The 19,912-nt window shown below is 41.5% G+C and overlaps 1 protein-coding gene and 1 long non-coding RNA gene across 2 annotated transcripts in view; both read left to right on the top strand.

Moving 5' to 3' along the window:
* The first annotated feature begins 6,069 nt into the window (after positions 1-6,069).
* Positions 6,070-19,912, top strand: part of LOC145451734 (uncharacterized) — a 41,192-nt gene continuing 27,349 nt past the window's right edge. Inside the window, exon 1 of the mRNA XM_080329978.1 lies at positions 6,070-6,204. Coding sequence (XP_080186104.1) covers positions 6,117-6,204 — 88 coding nt within the window. The 5' untranslated portion in view covers positions 6,070-6,116. The remainder of the gene's footprint in view (positions 6,205-19,912) is intronic.
* On the top strand, positions 15,590-16,675 carry LOC145451737 (uncharacterized). Its single transcript, XR_013919016.1, has 2 exons — positions 15,590-15,979; positions 16,453-16,675. It is a non-coding gene; the product is annotated as an uncharacterized LOC145451737 (long non-coding RNA).

Here is a 19,912-nt window from a genome sequence, read left to right as displayed (position 1 = left end):
CATGATGACAAAACCGGACCCTTAGACGATTCTAGACTGAAATTTGTGAGTTGGACTTGGACGCGACCTTTCTTAGAATTACTCAGACTCGGGCTAACTCGATGGCAAGATGAAAATGACTCGAGTGGACTTGAAGTGACTCGGAATGCCGTAAATTTGTTAGAACCATGGACGCAACAAACTAATCGCATATCAGGGAAATAGTAATAGATCAGAAGGTCGCAGCTTGGTATTTCGCTAACTAAGCAAGTATAGTTATGGCAACCATTGGCAATCTGTTAGTTAAATCTTTGGTCGCTAAACCACATTATTAAGGCCACTTTAAGGTGCTGAGTACCGTAGTGGTACGCTCCAACGATGTAACAGCAATTGGCCGTTCGGCGTTCCGACATTTCAATCACTTGGACACATTCATTGATATATATTCATTATATTTATATTTTTTTCTGCTACTATATTTGAAAATATTTGGCCATGATATTATTAGCCTACTTATCTGAAGTAGGCCTATACACGAATCCTGGATTGGAATTACAATGCTCAACTTAAAAATGTTTTGATATCAGATCAGTCTCTATTATCAGTCTGTTGGATTCAAAATATTCATAGTAGCTGAAAATTGTAACCTGATAGCTTTTATGATGGCATCATACCTTTGTCCGCTCATATGGTGCCTATATCTTATAGTTAATATATATATCAAGTACAACAACAATTCTATTCAAGTAGTTATAAATGTGATGATTCTTTTCGTGCCAGGCCAAATTGATACAAACTATGTGTGTGTTACTGTCAGTCTGCTGGATCGGCTCACTTTCAATAGGAAAATTCATTCCCGCGAAATAAGGCCTACTTGAAAGACATATAATACCCCTATAAATGCTGCGGTCCGCGGCGTCGTCAAAACTGGAAAAATGGCCCGCAAGCGCATTTGAGTTTGAGACCTCTGCTCTATTCAAATCCTCAAATATAAGTTGCAGTCGACGCTAGTATGAAGTTTAATCTCGCCAATTATGAACCACGCTAAAAAGCCATCAGTAATATCACGCAACACCAAAAGACGCATTAATTGTACAAGGTGTTTGAATATTAGATTCACACGTTTACTGTTCTCTAAATGTTGGAAATCTTAATGATATTCGTCTCAAGCTTCGAGCAAACAATATCATATGGCTCTTACTGAAATACAATTAAAATGACGCAGTTCGCAAACCAAGCATGTAGTCCAACTTTCGCATGCTCAAATTAGGTAATGAGCATTAGCTAAGAGTTTTTTAAAGAAGAAATATGCCTCACGTGACGAATCCATCTGGGCTCCTGCTCCTCCTCATCATCTAAACCGTGTAAGCGTTTTTTTGTCTAGAAGTAGGCCGTGCTACAAGTCGGCAGACTGCAGAATTACTATAAAGAGTATCGGCCTGGCGTAAATGACCATTGTATAGTCGAAAATCACTACGAATACAATAAACAACAAACAACCATGCAGTGACTTCGATTTATTGCTACCATGACATCATGAAATTATTTGTGACGTAGCCTAACATATGATAGACATGTATGGGTCTTTGGGAGTTGCAATAAAAAATGTCATTTTTACAACTCGACTCACGAGAAGGCCGCTTTATAATAATACTGTTGTGCTGACTGAAAAAGAAGAAAAGTTAGTTTTTTAGTCCGACCCCGTAAGGCCCGCTCGAACCTACACATTCCAGATTTCGCCAAAGTTATGGCGTTTATTTTTAATTGCGCCTGTCAAATGGACTAGATTTCAAAGCTATAAAAGAGGGCGAATTGCGAAAAAGGAGGACAGTTGGGCGTCCTCGGGGGGCATATTCGATTTGCTGAAAAAGGAGGACGAATCCTCCAAAATGGGGACGTATGGAAACCCTACTTAATGAACCACTTGCAGCTCACTGACATTGTTCATTAATCTCGGACAGGTGCCTGCAACCCACGGCTCGAAGCCGCATTTTGACTCTTTCACGCCTTGCTGCGTCTCTTCATAGCGTTAAAGCAAAAAGCTTTTGTTCATTAGAGTTATTAAAAAGCTTTTTTCCCCATTCCACTGTGAGATTACTTGAAAAAAATTGAGGCTTGATTTCCGCCAATAAGCTCTGAGTAATCGCTATCTGAAATCAAAACTCAGTCTCCAAAATTCATAATTTGCATTGACTTTCTTGCAGTATAACAATTATCTTTGGGTCGGTTTATTGGGCGCTAATCGTGGTATGCTTTTGAGAAAGTTCATGATACAGAAACAGTGTTTTTCACACTTTTTTGAAGCCAAGAATAACTTCATGAAATGCAATGTTCATGAGGAGCACCAAACACAAATTACATAACGATTTTGTCACATAAACAGCACTAAATATGTTCATTCACTATTTTCACAGTTTATTCATTCATTATTCAACTCAGAATTTAGGTCGCTATTTGGACGTGACATTCAAAATGCTGATCAAGACATATTTAAATTCGTGGTTTGGGTTTAGAAGGTGCTGCTCGTAGCCAAGGGGTGGGTTGTGGGCAGAGGTGGTCAAAGTAGTCAAAAAAGCTACTCAAGTAGAAGTAAATGAAGCGACAAAAAAAATCTGTTCAAGTACGAGTAGAAATACTTCTTACACAAGCAACCTAAAACTATTTGAATTAGAAGTAGATTTGATTGACTTTAAATCTACTCAGGTAAGTAGTTGTGAAAACGATCGTTATTCGTTCCCATGGACTGTCAAAAGCTGCACATCGAGCTATGCGGAAGGTGTAGAGAGCTTGATTTCTATTGATGCATCCCGGGGGGTGTCAATTTTTGACCGAATAAGGAGTCGTCCACGTCATGGGATGTAAATGAGAGTATTGATATGGAAATGCGATGCTAATCCTTTGTTTACTCGAACACCCCGTGTTAGAGAATATCACGGCATGGCGCGCTCCCCCATATTGTAAGACCTCTAGTTCAGTCGAAGAGCAATACGGAGAAGTTGTGTCGGATACGGCTTTGACACTTTGCGCGATTAGTATACGTTACCTAAAAATATGGCAGATCGCAAAAATGCCTTATAGTGTATAGCTTTATTTTCGGAAAATATAAGGCGTTACTACACTTGCTTTTATACTCCAACATGTATGTTCTCCAGACCAAAGAAACTGAAACTATATTTAGAGCTTAACGTATAATACTCGCAATTGAAAGAAAAATACAAATACTACTTCTAAAAAGCGGAAAATAGATTTCATGTCTTTTGTCCGGAAAGTTTCAACGGCGGTCTGCTAAAACAGGTCTAACGTTAAAAAAAAGTCAAATTCCACTCTTACAGATTAGGACACATCAGGGGCTGCTAGATATAATAGGTAATTGCTAGACTTCGAAACGGTAGTTTCAAACGTTAGGGGGTATACTTACTGTGATTACATTTTTGATATAGGCGACAATGCGGTGTGAACGGAACCACGCAACCCGGTATCTAAATTATATTCAGCGATACTTTCATTAAAACATATTTCTCACTCCAAATCTACTGTGCGCGAAGCACAGCGAAATTTCTGGGTATCACATGACTTTTATGAAAATCAAATGTTGGTACTACGTGAAACAGCCCCGAAATTCTTTGGGCTATCTTTCTTATTGGGGGATTAAACTACTTCTACTTGACAAACTGAAAATAGCGAAAAGTAAGTAAGTGGTTCACAAAATATTACGCAGTAGAAGTAGCGAAAAAAAGATCTACCTTAGTAAAGTACCAGAAGTAGAGGATAACTACTTGAGTAGTTCAAAAATGTAGAAGTACTTCGTTACTGACCACCTCTGGTTGTGGGTGTGGGTACTGCAGAACTACGACAGTATGATAGTAATGAGCCATTCATATTGAAGGCTAATACATACCTTCGGGTACACAAAACGTCTGTTATATACCCATTATGGTCATCGATTTTTCTTAAATAGATACTTGACGATTGCTCCATTAGGACTGCAGGACTTTGGTCATGTGATTAGTTACGCACAAAAACAACAGATTGCTTAACAATCTACTCACTTCGGCGTTTTTTCTTATCGTTGAGTTCGCGTGGTAAATATTATGTAGATTGGGATAATTGTTTCGTATTTCAGCAGTAGATTTGGCTATGATAGACGTGTTGTCTGCTCTATATAAGTAGAGTGAAAGTAGCTATGAAATCGTATTGTATATGCTATAAATAGTTGATTGAAATGCCTCTCGACACTTAACGAGCAAAAAAAATACAGTTTGGAAGTTTACTGTTCAGCGTGGGACTTCATACATGTTTCAACTTGAGTGGTATCAAATATTGGCTGAAAAAAAAACTATCAGTGCAGAATTCAAGACGCCGGCTATTTGATTTACAATTGAAGGCATCTTTCATTATCTTTTGTGTTTCGACTACAACAACGTGTGCAATGGTCATTTACGATAGTGCAACACGGACATTTCTCGGCAATTATTATTGCTTTACTCATCGAAAGTGCCCTTACATCACAGAATCTAGTTATTTGATTCATAGTTAAGCGATCGACTACACGATGACGATTATCCTACGACGATCATAATATTTTTCATCCACCTGATATATCATGTCCAACTTATTTATGACCGAAACCTCGTTATGAGTGCATTTTGTGTATTCAGCAAACATGGTCCGACTCCGGTCCGACTCCTAGAAATGACCGTGATCCGGTCCGAAAAACTACGATACTAATTATCTACTCACAGTATGTCATTGAATATTGATTAAAGCAATGCAAACAGGATATTGAAAACTCAAAGATCAAACCCAGCCCTTATCTGAAGTAATTATGACAACTTAGACTTAGTATATGGTTTATTTCCATGAAACGTGACACTTTCGCTATTGATTCGAGGGATGAAGAGGGTATAAGGCTGTTATATTCTTAGTAAAAGGTACCGATCCGGCTCCGATCCAACTCCGGCCGCATCAGAAAAATAAAAAAAATCTGGCTGGATATCCAATTCAGCCCCGGTCCATGCTCCCCCTAGTACAACTACTTCGTAATTTACATTTGGCTGCGACGTAGGTTGCTGCAGTACATGGTACCTGAACGCACTACAATACTCGTATTTATCGTTAAAAAGGTATCGCGTCCCCACCATTGGACTTGAGTTGCCTTGAAGCACAGCAACGACGATTCAATGTTGAATTATTTCGAACAATTTAATTGCGAGCAGTTTGGAAAAAGGCTCCGTGCTCTGAATAAGAATTACGATTTTAGTCTTGGTTTTTGGAATTTGCCTGTTCTATGGTGTTTCTGTGTTGGCCTCACCTGCATCGGTCAGGGAGACATACCTAAAACGCTCCAGTAGTGAGCAAATACCGTGTTTGCCAATATTGATACGGAGTTTATCACTTGTTCAAAGAAACTGCGCCTGTTAAAAATCTATATATATATGGGAAATATGACTTGCGTTCTGTAGCTGTACTGTGTCTTTTTCGGCGCGTAGGACCACGTTCATAACTTCACAGCCAAGAGAGCGGTTGTTGTGAGGCCGCGACCAGGCGCGACTGGTTAGCATTAGTTGCTGTATGTAACAAAACCAATAATATTGCGATTGATGCATGTTGCAGCATGATCTTCAAACAACATCAATATATGCTTGATAAGCTTACCTATACTATAGTATATAGGCCCATGCATAGGGGAAGCGGGCAATATACCTGAAAACCATTGATAAGACTACTGCACTTTACATTGGTTAAGTAGGCCTATACAGTGGTCATTGCTACAATCCAACAGGAGGGAGTTTTGTAGACCAACATATCCTCTTTGAGAGTGAGGTGGTCCGAGTATAATTACTGAAGCAGTAGCCGTGACGTCTTACTGGGTATAGTTTGCGCCCAAGCCTGGTTCCAGCAACTCAATATATTTGCTAATAATCCAGATAAGCTCTCAAATTTACAAGATGGTGCAAAATCGAATTATATTATAGCGTGATCTTGATACAGTGGGTATTACCGATATTATACGATAATGCCTTTGATGTGCAACGAATTCACTTCGAACTACGCAAATATCATGTCCGCTACGTTGATATTTTCGATAACAGCATTATTATATATCTTACTTCTAAACACTTATTCACCAATTGCTTATGTCATTGTTGGGAATGTATGCTGTGAGCGCTCTCTTCCTTTTGTCTTGTGTCATCAGCGGAATTGAATCAATCAAAGTGAATGAAGGTCAGTGACGCAGTGTTGACAACGTTACGAATTCTTGAAGGTCTTGAATGTCCTCCACGGCGCTGTAGGGTGTCACAATGGCTGTGAAGTCGGATCGTTTGACCACCGACTCTGACTCCAACTCAGACTCCGATTCCAGACGTTTTGAACATACAGACTCCGACTCCGGAAATTTTAAATTTACCAACTCCAGCTTTGACTCCTAATATTTTCTTCACAGAACTCCAACTCCGACTCCAACTCCAACTCCGACATTCCTATATACTACCTCGTAAAATTACACCTCTGCTACATTTTGATGTTTGATTCGCAGAAAAAACGTAAACTAAACTGACAGATAGGTTTGTGGTGATTCAAAAACGTAAAAACCTGATAAATTTTGTAACTGCAAAGGCACTTTTCCGCAACATTTGGTTCGATTTTAAAGTAGAGTACATGGAGTCGGAGTTGCAGCATTTTAACAAACTCCGACTCTGACTCTGGCCAGTATGTGCTGACACCGACTCTGACTCTGGCCAGTATGTGCTGACTCCGACTCCAAGGAGTGCTACAGATCTCCTGTAACTTCGACTTCGAATCAAACAAGAGACAATTGATCGAAACTCCGACTCCGACTCCAAGACTCCAACTCCGACTCCACAGACTAGACTGTAACACATCATGATGTAAACAAGTCGAGACAAGAAATGACATGAGTTAAATTGTATTCGAAATTTAATTGGTCCAGAACAATGATAAATTTAAAAATAACATAACAATGCTCAAATCGGTGTCAGCATAGAGTGGTGGTACGATCCATCGATGCATTGCCATTCAAGCTGAGAAGCCTGATGCAGGAAGAGATTCTTGTTTGATCGTGGTTTGTTTTTACTAACCACGAAATAATCAGATAATATGATCAATTAGGAGAAATACAAAAATACTTCATATCCTTGTTGCATAGGGTAACCATATGTTCTCTTTAAGGGCGATTTGTGATCTTTTCTCTTAAAAATTTAAATGCGAGAACGCCAAAAGGTCCTCTTTCCCGCATGAGATCCACTTATTCGATTTCGGATTTGCGATTAGACAGCCAAGACAAATAATATCAACCCGGCACAAAATAGGCCTACACGTGCAAAGTGCGTTTTCCTGGAATATCCATCCCGCTTCCATTTTTAACTTGTACATTCAAACATAATTATGGCTCATTTATATCAGACTAAGTCGAAAATTGATTAGTACGTATGCTTGAAAAATAATAATATATGTTTTGTGGGAATAATAAAGCAAGTAAAACTGAACTGTTAACAACTCGACAATTCTGCAAATATGTAGCTCTGTGGCCTACCTATACTTCGCACGTTACCCACTGGCTCAAAACCCCTGCCCTAGAATCATCTCAAAACAGCACATTCTCAGCGCTATCCGAAGATTCCGATATGCGTACCGAAGAACCATGATGAATTTAAACAGTTCCATTGTGGTTACTGCCTCGCAAAATTAAACCTTTTCATCTACATTAGTAGGGAACACGCACGCATCCTTGACGTCGAACTGACATATACTCAACACAAATGACGTGAAAATACATGGCTCTATCAAGAACTCAATGGTGGAACAGTATATCAGGAATACTTCACGGCTATGCGACAATCATCTAGTACAGTGGTTCTCAACCGGGGGTCCGCGGACCCCTAGGAGTCCGCGAAGCAATTTCAGGGGGTCCGCGAAACCTCTAATTTTTTAAAATGGTTGATAACGTAATTTTTATTTTATTTATTAATTTGAGAAAGCATGAGGCAGTTTCGCACCACAACTGCTAAAACCTCATGTCTCATATCATAATAATAATCGTTTGACATGAGTAGTATAGTAGATCGGTCGTGATTCGTAATTGGCTCTTATGGGCGGGGTGGTGAGGTGCCTGAAAACCGGGGGTGGTGATGGTACTCTTTTAGACCCCCCTTGTGGTGGTGAGGTGCCATGTGTACTTATGGATGCGGTGATGATGGCACCCTTTCGGGTATAGGCTGTGGCGATGATGTGCCTTGAAAACTGGTGTTGGTGAGTCGTACTTCCGGGTATAGGCTGCGGCGGTGAATCGTATAGAAATACTCGTGTTGGTGAGTCGTATTTTCAGGTATAGGCGTCGTTGGTGATGTGCCATGTATTCTTACGAGTAGTTATAGTAATGTGAGATTTGCCCGCATGCACCCTATTTACTTAAACAAACAAGAATTATCAATATGATAAGTATTGAAAGAATTAGCTTATTCTCAATTTAGCAGCAATACTTTTATGACCTTGTGTGCTGCAATCAAAAAAAGGGGGAGATTAATGCTAGAGAGAAAACGAACAAAGAATCTGGATTGACCTTTGTACTCAGACTTGAGACTGGAGTCATTCTACTTGTACTTTTCCACTCGCCTCCTGATTATAATACATTGTAAATTTACTGTATTTTTCCACGATCCATAGCTGACCTCGGTCGTACACGACGGTGATAATAGTTGCCTGCCCTGACCCGTTGTTCCGTGGTCCAATTTCATGACCTGGGAGCAATAGCCCGTCAAACTGGTTGACTCGTCGTTTCGCGGTTGATTCAATTTCGTGTAGGGGGGTCATAGGAATAATTGCCGGTCGTGACGTCAGTATAGTTTTCATCTGATCCATGAGATCCTGGTGCGTATTTTAGGTGTCCATACGTTCGGCTGTGTAAGGTGACGCTTGTGGTCTGTCTCATACTGTCGTACTTGAACCCGCTTGCTTTGTTGTCCACCCAGACAGTAACGAGAAATGATCTGTTATTATTATAAATATGTGTGTCATTTCGAGTCATACCGAGAATCAGAATGAATGTCCTAGTAGAAATTTGTATTAGGCGACCCGACATAGATTAGCTTAAATAAAGTAACATTATGAATATAATTAGTAATTAAACAAATAGCTGATTCTCAATTTTGCTCGCATCAACGTGTTAACCCCCGGTATTACGTACCTAGTATTCGGTGCGAGCAACAAATGTGGCTGTTCCATACCTATACCGCGTTCTAGCGTCTTAGGACAGACAGTCCCAACCAAACAATGTGACGGGTTCTTTTACTACTTCACGTCTGGTCAAGCGTAATCGTGCCGGTGCTTGTAAATGATATACAATTTACCGCGGCATATTATTTTTGTATGCTGTATAATGTACACGAGGTACAACTTGAATCGATCAGTTGGCGAACTAATGCTTTACCCGTCTGTACGATCGATCACGAGCTCACCACGCACTTGTCGTTCGATAGCGACTCATTTCGCTATAGACAATCAGTTGTGTTCGCGTGTACCGTAACATATCCTCAACACTTGTTATGCCAACACCCCCAAGCATATTTACAATATCATGCTAAGGAACTATTGCTTCGGCAGCCAGGGACTGTCGTTCGAATTCGACTAATTTCGCCGCAGACAATCAGTTGTGCTCTTGTGTGCCGTAACATATCCTCAACACATGTTATGCCAACACCGCCGAGCATATTGGCAGCATCATACTACGGACATATTGACTCGACAGAGTGTTACTATAGAAATTAAACATGGAATGGCAACGACCAATTTTGCAGCTTCGCTCCGCTTCGCCGGGGCTGGAATGAAGAATTGTTTTGCGTAAGCGACTGTAGGATTTCTGGCAATCCAAAAGCTATCTTCCCGAGCGTAGAAATTATTGAATCTGGTCTTGATCGAAAGCTACTGTTGCACCGATTCCGAAAATATAAATTAAAATATTGTTCGTGTGCTGATCCACCTAGAATATGTCCTCCAAGTCTGAAATATCGGCATTGTTTAGAACAATCGGTTACCCGCAACACAATTGCCATAACAATGACCCGTTGGGATCAGTGGGCTGACCTTATTTGGCTGAAACGCGCTCGGTGGTGCAATAATGGTAATGAATTGTGGTAGATCATACGTTATGCGATCTATAGCCTGAGGTGAGGTGTAAAGTAGAGTGGGAGATTTCGAAATCGGAATCCACTGCGACTATAGGATTGCAAAATCAAAGTCCAAAAAATCCGACTGGCACGTAAAGTACTGGTTTCTCCATATATTAGGCTGGGTAAAATGTAACATAAATCCAACTCTCAAAGGCACTGCTGTAAGGGGAGTGTCGTTGTACATTCATTTGCGTACAGCGAAACTTTGTATGCGGTGGTGCAATAATGAGGATGAATTGTGCCAGATCACGTGATGCAATCTATTCTGCTTTCGGTGAGGTGTAAAGATGAGCGGGGAGATTTCGAAATCTGACTCCACCCCGACTCGGGTTGCTAAATCAAAGTCCAAAAATCCGGCTGGCTCGTAAAGTCCTGTTATTTCCACATGTTGTGAGGGTAAAATATAGCATAAATCCGACTCTCAAGGCCATTTGGCTGCATCCAGTCCGGCGATAGCTCGCTTCACCGTCGATCAGCTGACTGACCTTATTTTGCTCGGTTTCGGTGCCAGGGCTGGATACGGTCAAGTGACCACCCAGGCACGATAGTTCTACTATCTTTACACGATATGGAGATGACGTTGCATATTCATTTGCGTACAGCGAAACCTTGTATCGACCCATTGTCGGAATTATGTTCAACTATACAGGTGTTATTAGTGCAATAAGGTTTAGCAACACAAGAAGTATATTAGCAAAGTCCTATCCACCACAAAACGATAATACCTATACCCTACCAACAAACAGACAAACAAACTTGTCGCTTGAATACTTGTAATTTCATTGTGGTCAGATGTACGCAAATCAGCTGTGATCAATCGAGCGTGACACAATCGATGTCAGTCATCAACCCGCCTGTTTGACAAAACTCTCGTTTTCGGGTTGACAGCAACACAGTGCGATATATTTGATGTCCCCGTCGACCCTCCTAATAGGGTTACCATGCGGCCTCATTTAGGGGAGCATATGTCCTCCTTTTCACAGATATGTCACCCCTTCGCCCAAATATACTCTCTTTCTGTCAATTTGTTCTCCTTGTTAGCTTAAAATATCCAAAAAACACCACGAGTAACACAAAATGCGGGGCTAGATTACGAAAGTCGGGTATTTAGGTAGTCAAGTCGGAAAAATGACCCTACGATGGCATTGCGCAGGCTATTACGTGGATACGGGTCTGTGTAAACATGTATTGGTGACTAGTAAAAGCGACACAAGCTACCATTACATGATAAAATCGAGCGCACTCGATCGCCCCTGTCGGGGTGTACCCACCTTAGTACAGCCAAATGATCCAATGTCGTACCGAGAATAGCCGGGGTGGAAGTACATCATTCTCACAAGATGTACTTTGGAGCGTGTGTGAAATCGGCATCGCCCGTTACTCGACCGAAGCAAGTAGTCACTGCAATCCCTCTCTGTGTATACACAACGTACTAGGTGCTGCAGATCCAGACGAAACTAGGCATTCTGGCGAGGTTATCAAGATAGCTGGAGCGATTTACAACACATGCTAAATTTACTTCAAAACGGAATGACAATATATAGCTTTGGAGTACTCAAGTAACTTTAAAATTAAACGTCGGTATCGTGAAATCGCTTTCTATTCTAATTATAAAAGAGTAGGTCCCCATAACACTGTCGAGCTAAAGTACGTTGGTAACTGTGATAGTAGACAAAACTGACTCGAGTACCTCAGAAATAGTGACTGTATTTCGTTTGCTGACCACGCGCCTGTTTATTCACACCGACTGACTCTCCTAGTAAGCAACTGCGCCCCCGCCATCTTCTTATTGCTCAAATAATTTTACAATTCACGAAATCCATTCTCATTTGTCGGTAGTTTTATCAGCACAAAAGTCACAGTTACACAAGTCTCGTAAATAGGTGTCGATACACTACAATCGTTTTATCGCCACTATTCAACTCATAGCTCGATCACACGACTGACGTTTCCGCAGATCAATTTTTGACGTTTGATCAACTCTTGCCTGGTTATGGGGTTTCTAATCACAGGGCGATTGAGATTCGGGTGTGTCTTTTCGATACGTTGCGCAAACTCGATACCTTTCGTTCGGAGTACGTATTCACACTGCGGAAACCATTTTGCATGTTCTGTCCAAACCTCGTCTTCACGGTCCCAACGAAGCCCGCCGTCACAGTAAAAGCATTTGGTTCTGTCCGAATCATTTTCATCATCATCATCATCATCATCCGAATCTTTTTGACAACGACGACATGCGAGGGTTCACGGGTTTAAGACAAGGAAATAGTTGCTCAAGACGTCGCTTTTCGTCCTCGGAGGGTTCCTCTGGTTCTTGCAGATGTAAAGTGAGACGTCGTATTTTGTCGTCAAGCAACTTATCCAAATTGTCTCGTTCGTACTCGGTTAACGCCACATTCCCCGAATCGTCGCCACGTGCGAAACAACAATCCGGGCGATACGTCAAGTGTATTTCAGATATATCGTCTGTAGGCCTCCAATTGCGTAGAACGCCGGAGCAGTTGAAGCACTGCGTTCTGTCCAGGTCACCGAGGTAGAATAAACCTTGTTTTGCCAACTCGCCGACCGCCCGTGGTATGGGATAGCTGGGCCATTTCTCAAAGGTTTCGCGACGCTTCGACTCCTTTCGCAAGTCGAGATTCCTAACCCGATACTCGTGCTCTTGATCAACGATATTCGCAAAGTTGATGTTGGCGTTTCCAGCGGCTTTACACTGTCTCAATAAACTTTTGAAATTCGATTTCACAATAGGTATGTTCAACGCGTCTCGTACACAATTCGCGTCATGACGCCGTAGACTCGACCCGGTCCATCTTTCGAGGTACACACTGCATCCAAAGCATTTGATTTTGTCTTCAAATCCTAGCCAGTAGTATCCTTCAGACGCTAAATCGGTGCGTGTTGCGTATGATACTTTAGAGAATTTGGCGAACGTGGCGAGTCTGTACAATTCAGTGCGGTGAGAACCGGAAGCGATATACACGCGTTTCTGTCCGGGTGGATCATAGTATCTCTCCATTCGCGTTATGCCAAGCTCTTTCATAAACATGGAGTACTAAGACAGAGCTTTTTGTGTCTAAACCTGTACCATAGCTCACACATATATATTCCTAGTTTATCCTTGCGAGCTCTATCGATTACTGGTTAGTTGTACTTTTATGTGTGATTGACAACCGTTAGCTGTCGCTATTGCACCATTTATATATGTGTTATACCAGGAGCGGTCAACTTCTGCAGCCCGCGGGGCGTGTATAGCATAATTAGGTACTCGGTGGTGCGAATTGCTGAATCGATACATTATTCGACCACCGATCAGCATATGCCAGGAATAAATCGTATTCAATCAATGTATTTTAACAACAGCAATGTCAATGCAAAGCCGTATCTCGCCGATATTAACGAGGACAAAGTGGATTTGAGAACAGTATTTTTATACAGGCACCGCCATGTCTGCTTCTCTCTCACGGTGCAATACTTAAATAAGATTTCATAGTGATCTATAAGCCCGATACCCTGAATTGACAGAGATATCAATTCATTAAAGTTGTTTTCTAACGACATTACAGAGAACAACGCGTACCAGTAAACACAAACCGAATTGTCCCACTGTTGCGTCAATTCACCGCCGACTCAGTATGAGACACTCTCGACCAGCGAATGTACATTAGGCAACCGAAACAGGTGACCTTGCGAAGGGGGTGTTTTCGATAACACCGATACGGCAACTTAATTCTTTCTACTGACAATGTGATGGAGAGCGGCTTAATTCATCAGACAAAGACTGGAGGCAACAATAACTAGCAAACACAAATCTAATGGCCACACCGACATTAACAGGTATTCGATTGACCCGAAAATACCAACGTCACCCAACGGCTGCAATGACACGGGTACGATGCGGGGTACGAAGCATTTTGAACGGTGTTGCTCAGTTGCGGTTCTTGGCCTTCCAAGACCTCTGTTAGCATCGGTCTATCTCACTGTTTGGAGTGCCAATGCCAAACGTCGTAATAGTGATCACTCGGTCATGTGTAGAATATAGAAATTGACGCCTGGCCTATTTGCACGACCTCATGGCTTTGGCAAGCTTACTAAAGCGGAAATTCACAAAGTCACTTGCGTCCGTGCTTTCATGCCTTTGAATGTTTGTTATCATCGAGTCTGGTCATAAATAGACATGGGCACAAATTTGATGCGTTCAGCACAATATACGTTTACCACATCTCATTCCGGACCGCAACCGATCGTTTACCGCACCCTCTATATGGCAAACGTCGCTTTTGCTCATAGGTAAGCCGATGATCTGTGAAAACACATGCGCTAACGTGCCATTTAGTTATTCCTTCAACGTCACATGACCGCCTATGAAGGTTTTTTGGGTGCCCACCAATACAGTGTTGATCCATAGGGACCCCACTGCGTGCTATACGCCCAAATAAATATGTTTACTCCAGTATACACCTGGTGTGGAGCAGTGAAGTGGATGTAGAAAGTAAATTAGACAACGCAAACCAGTTGACAACGTCGATTAATATACGGGGGTTGATAAATTTTGTCAAGTGACTTTTGAATGGGTGTTAATTTTGCCAAATAAACCCCACTATGTCTGTGGTTTCAAATAGTAACGTAATTAGTGGTGTTTCCGTTGGGTTAAACGCACTTTTGAACGCTGCTGCTTTGTCGGTGGTATGTACAGTGTACACTTTGTACAGCGTACATCTAGTTGAAATTTTACACTCGTCAGATAAAACACGGCAAACGTGAAGCATTAAAATCATCCACACACAAAAAAATCTGGTAGATTTACAAAGAAATTTCTGTAAATTTAACAACGAATTACCGGTCGCAGCCAATAGCAGCGTGTAGCTTGTCATTTTACATTTTGATATGTAATATTACATTAATTTAGCTGCTAAGTCAAGTTACCAGAATTTCTTCGCAAGGTTACTGACAGTTACTCGCTACGGCATTTTAACACGCTATTGGTAAAATTGATTAGCTTCCAAGCCCCAGCAACCAGTGGATACGTGGAAGTGCATGTCACTGATATCATTCTCGTTGCGATTTGACCTGATTCAACCTCGTTCGCGAGACGGATTAGGTCACACGGAACTGGTTGACCCTAGTACTAATTTCGGTATAGTGCATAGTTGGGTGCAAGAAGCAGCTGACAATGTAGTTACACCATAGACATTATATTAAGGCTATGGCTACACAGTCGGTCTCGGCGGTTAGATTTGTTGTAACAGATAGGGCTAATGAGTTACAAAAATCAGTTTAGGATATATAATCTTATTCCTGAAACTAGAAATATCAGCACAGCAGGCTCAGTTGACCATTTCTTAATGGCGGACACGGCGACCTATAATAGGTTACCTTAGGTTGCGCATTGCGGGTTTTTCTGAGATTCGTAGTAAAAACAACCAACAATCAACTGTGACATCACAAATAGCGTCCGGTCAGGTAAGTAAGTAGGGAACCACACGTGGAGCAATAAATATCAATATATACGAAATTAGATGCAAAAGAAAGGGACTATAGGTGTTGATAGATGTTTCTGTATGAAAAACCAACCTGGATTGAACATTATAACGTGGACAGTAAATATTATTGGTGGCATATGTGAGCGGATGAATATCACTTATTTCAAAGTCGTCGGCGTGTCGAGCCGAGTAGCCGACTGGTCGGCCATTAATATTGAGCATTGGGCATGCAAATGCTGACGGTGCGAAGCTTGTGACTTGTGATCGAAGAAAGTAGAGACTTTCGTTGAAGATTCCCAGGACTGATGAATGGGATGCGCATCGTAAAAGGTACAGTAGCCCACTGTATAGTATTAGTTACCGTGAATATCTACGACTGTGCACACCACCCGGATGACTTTGGTTTCATGATTTAAATATTTCAGTCGCCCCATTCTCTATTTTGGGATATTGGTCGACTTGTATAATGACCTGCGACACCACATCATACTCTACCGAGGAGTAGTTGAAACTGTTAGCTTGTTATTGACATTTATCGGGTCATATGTTTTCATCCACTGCTCGATATGTTTGGCTCACATGCCGCATCAAATGAGGCACCTTTTCTTTCAATACATTGATCATTTAAGTCATGAATCTCTGCTATATCATGTCAAATGAGGAGTCGTCAACTCACAATGTACCAGTACCGGTACGTCAAAACTTGTTTTATTTTTGTTAGCCTATTTGTCTTGGTCTTTATAAGTCATGTCTAGGTTAGCAACTTGGCTTAGTATAGCGACTTACGCATGATTTATTTTTAGTGGAACTGCAAGATACTAGTCACACAGAAAGAATGAAGACGAGAAAAAGAAACAATTGGAAGTTTATCCGGCGTTGGAATTAATTCACCTTTCCTTGGGACCACTCGTGCTATATTTGCATGCCTTCTAAACAATAATTATACCTCCAGCAGCAATACTTTTTCATCATGAATCATGAATGAATATACAGTTGTCCTAATGTCGTCTTGAGAGCGTGAAGAAACTTTTGCGGTATTTTGGCATCGCGTTGCTTTGGATAGGTATGGATGTAGGCTGAGACGTGAATTTACCAGCTGGCATGTAATCTGATTTACAAGGACAGCATGTAGGGTTGTAGGTAGGTAAGGTGGTAAAATTAGTCTCGGTGGTAAATGTACAGAAGAAAATGTAGATTGAATATACCAGAGGTGACTGTAACATTACAGTCTGGCATGTAAAGTTAGATTACCGGACGGGTGTAAGTTAAATTTACATTGAGTGACGGTAATGTTATATTACTGCCAAGTGGCTGGCCACCCTGCTTCCAGACATTTCGCGGTAAATCGAGGTAAATTTTTTTTTCAGTGCAGTGCTAAAATAAGTCATCCGGTAGAATTACTAATAAGCTATACCCCGAGTTTCCGGGTCCCCGCCATACCCCGTAACTATGTGCTTGGAGGGGTGGACGCGCATTCTCAGGTGTACCGAAAGCCAGTTTGCACTGCGAATTGGAGTAAATCCCGGCTGGTACGCAAAGTCCTGTTATTCCCACATATTGTGAGGATAAAATCTAGTATAAATCTGACTCTCAAAGATACGTGGCCGTATCCAGTCCGACTTCACTCAAAACCGATAAAATTCGGGGGTCCGGAACCGATTCGTGACCACCTCCGTCTATGCAAAATGGTTCTGCTGTCATTACACGATATGCGGGGTTTCGTTGCATATTCATTTGCGTACAGTGAAACTTTGTATCGAACCATTGCCGGAATTTTGTTTGATTTGTCTGTACATGTGTTGTTATTGTAGTAGGGTTTAGCACCACACGAAGTATATTGGCAAAATCTTATCCATCTCACAACGATAACAACTTTAACTGTCAGCAAACCCAACGGTCATCACTCGAATGCTTGTAATTTCGATGCGGTGTGATGCACACAAACCAGCTGTGATCAATCGAGCGTGACACAAACGGTGTCAGTCGTCAATCTCCTGTTTGACTAAACTCGCATATTCGAGTGGGTTGACAGCAATGCGATACATTTGATGTTCACATCGATTCCTATATTTATAGGGTTGTCCTCCTCCTTTCCCCAGATATGTACAACCTTCCCCTAAATGTCTTCCTTTTTTTGTAAATTTTTCCTTATTTTCAGCTTAAAATAACAAAAAACACCACAAATAACGCGAAATGTAGGACTGGTCGATTTCGGTGAGTGACCTTTCATCTAGCTAACTCGAACAACACAAGTAATTGACGGGTATTTCGGTAGTCAAGTCAGAAGAAATGACATTGTTTTCTAGTCAATCTAATGAAATTAGCGGTATAAATATAAAAATACGTCATCCCCTATCGTAACTTGTAGCCTGTGAAAAACACACACCGCAAAATATCCTCAACACCCTCAACAAAACATAGTTGCGACAAATATCATACTATGGACGTATTGACTCGGCGGAGTGTTACCGTAAGAGAAATGCTGTTTGACCCCCTCGACCTAGCCTTGGATTTACCGTTCGAAAAATTTCACCAGAAGAGGCTGTGATCGAGTGTCGCAATCGATGTCAGCCACGCTCCATCAATCTGTTGTTTTGACGAAACTTGTACGTATACGCCAAAGATGAGTATTGATTAGGATTCAGAAAAACGTATTTGCGAAATTTTGCTGGATTAGGATTGCATTAGATTTTGAGATTGATTTACTATATCGTACGGGCAACTACTACCGTCCTCCGTCGTGACGATATCGGATTAATCAGTCGTCGAACGACAAGTTAGGGCTAACCGTTTGTACTCCTAGTTTATTCTTGAAAGCTCCATAGAATATTGGTTAGTTGTATTGTTGTGGGCGACTGAAAACAGTTGGTTGTCGCTATTGTACGATTTACACTTTGTGTTAAACATTATTCGTTACCACCACGAACTAGGAGGTCAATCACGACGACGGGCAACTAGTCCCAATTGGCGGAATACTGTCTGATTCATCTGTATAATCAGGTTTAGCACCACAAGAAGTATATTAGTAGTTTATGAATGAATACAATCTTATCCATCAAACAACAAACAAATAACATCCATTCAAAAGTCACTTGACAAAATTTATCAACCCCCGTATATTAATCGACGTTGTCAACTGGTTTGCGTTGTCTAATTTACTTTCTGCATCCACTTCACTGCTCCACACCAGGTGTATACCAGAGTAAACATATTTATTTGGGCGTATAGCACGCAGTGGGGTCCCTATGGATCAACACTGTATTGGTGGGCACCCAAAAAACCTTCATAGGCGGTCATGTGACGTTGAAGGAATAACTAAATGGCACGTTAGCGCATGTGTTTTCACAGATCATCGGCTTACCTATGAGCAAAAGCGACGTTTGCCATATAGAGGGTGCGGTAAACGATCGGTTGCGGTCCGGAATGAGATGTGGTAAACGTATATTGTGCTGAACGCATCAAATTTGTGCCCATGTCTATTTATGACCAGACTCGATGATAACAAACATTCAAAGGCATGAAAGCACGTACGCAAGTGACTTTGTGAATTTCCGCTTTAGTAAGCTTGCCAAAGCCATGAGGTCGTGCAAATAGGCCAGGCGTCAATTTCTATATTCTACACATGACCGAGTGATCACTATTACGACGTTTGGCATTGGCACTCCAAACAGTGAGATAGACCGATGCTAACAGAGGTCTTGGAAGGCCAAGAACCGCAACTGAGCAACACCGTTCAAAATGCTTCGTACCCCGCATCGTACCCGTGTCATTGCAGCCGTTGGGTGACGTTGGTATTTTCGGGTCAATCGAATACCTGTTAATGTCGGTGTGGCCATTAGATTTGTGTTTGCTAGTTATTGTTGCCTCCAGTCTTTGTCTGATGAATTAAGCCGCTCTCCATCACATTGTCAGTAGAAAGAATTAAGTTGCCGTATCGGTGTTATCGAAAACACCCCCTTCGCAAGGTCACCTGTTTCGGTTGCCTAATGTACATTCGCTGGTTGAGAGTGTCTCATACTGAGTCGGCGGTGAATTGACGCAACAGTGGGACAATTCGGTTTGTGTTTACTGGTACGCGTTGTTCTCTGTAATGTCGTTAGAAAACAACTTTAATGAATTGATATCTCTGTCAATTCAGGGTATCGGGCTTATAGATCACTATGAAATCTTATTTAAGTATTGCACCGTGAGAGAGAAGCAGACATGGCGGTGCCTGTATAAAAATACTGTTCTCAAATCCACTTTGTCCTCGTTAATATCGGC

Source organism: Botryllus schlosseri, chromosome 12 (assembly GCF_051294905.1).
Source record: "Botryllus schlosseri isolate E-star chromosome 12, Bs_hap1, whole genome shotgun sequence".
Lineage (NCBI taxonomy): Eukaryota > Metazoa > Chordata > Ascidiacea > Stolidobranchia > Styelidae > Botryllus > Botryllus schlosseri.
The sequence above is the reverse complement of the archived record's forward strand: the minus strand, read 5'-3'. Positions and strand labels throughout refer to the sequence as shown.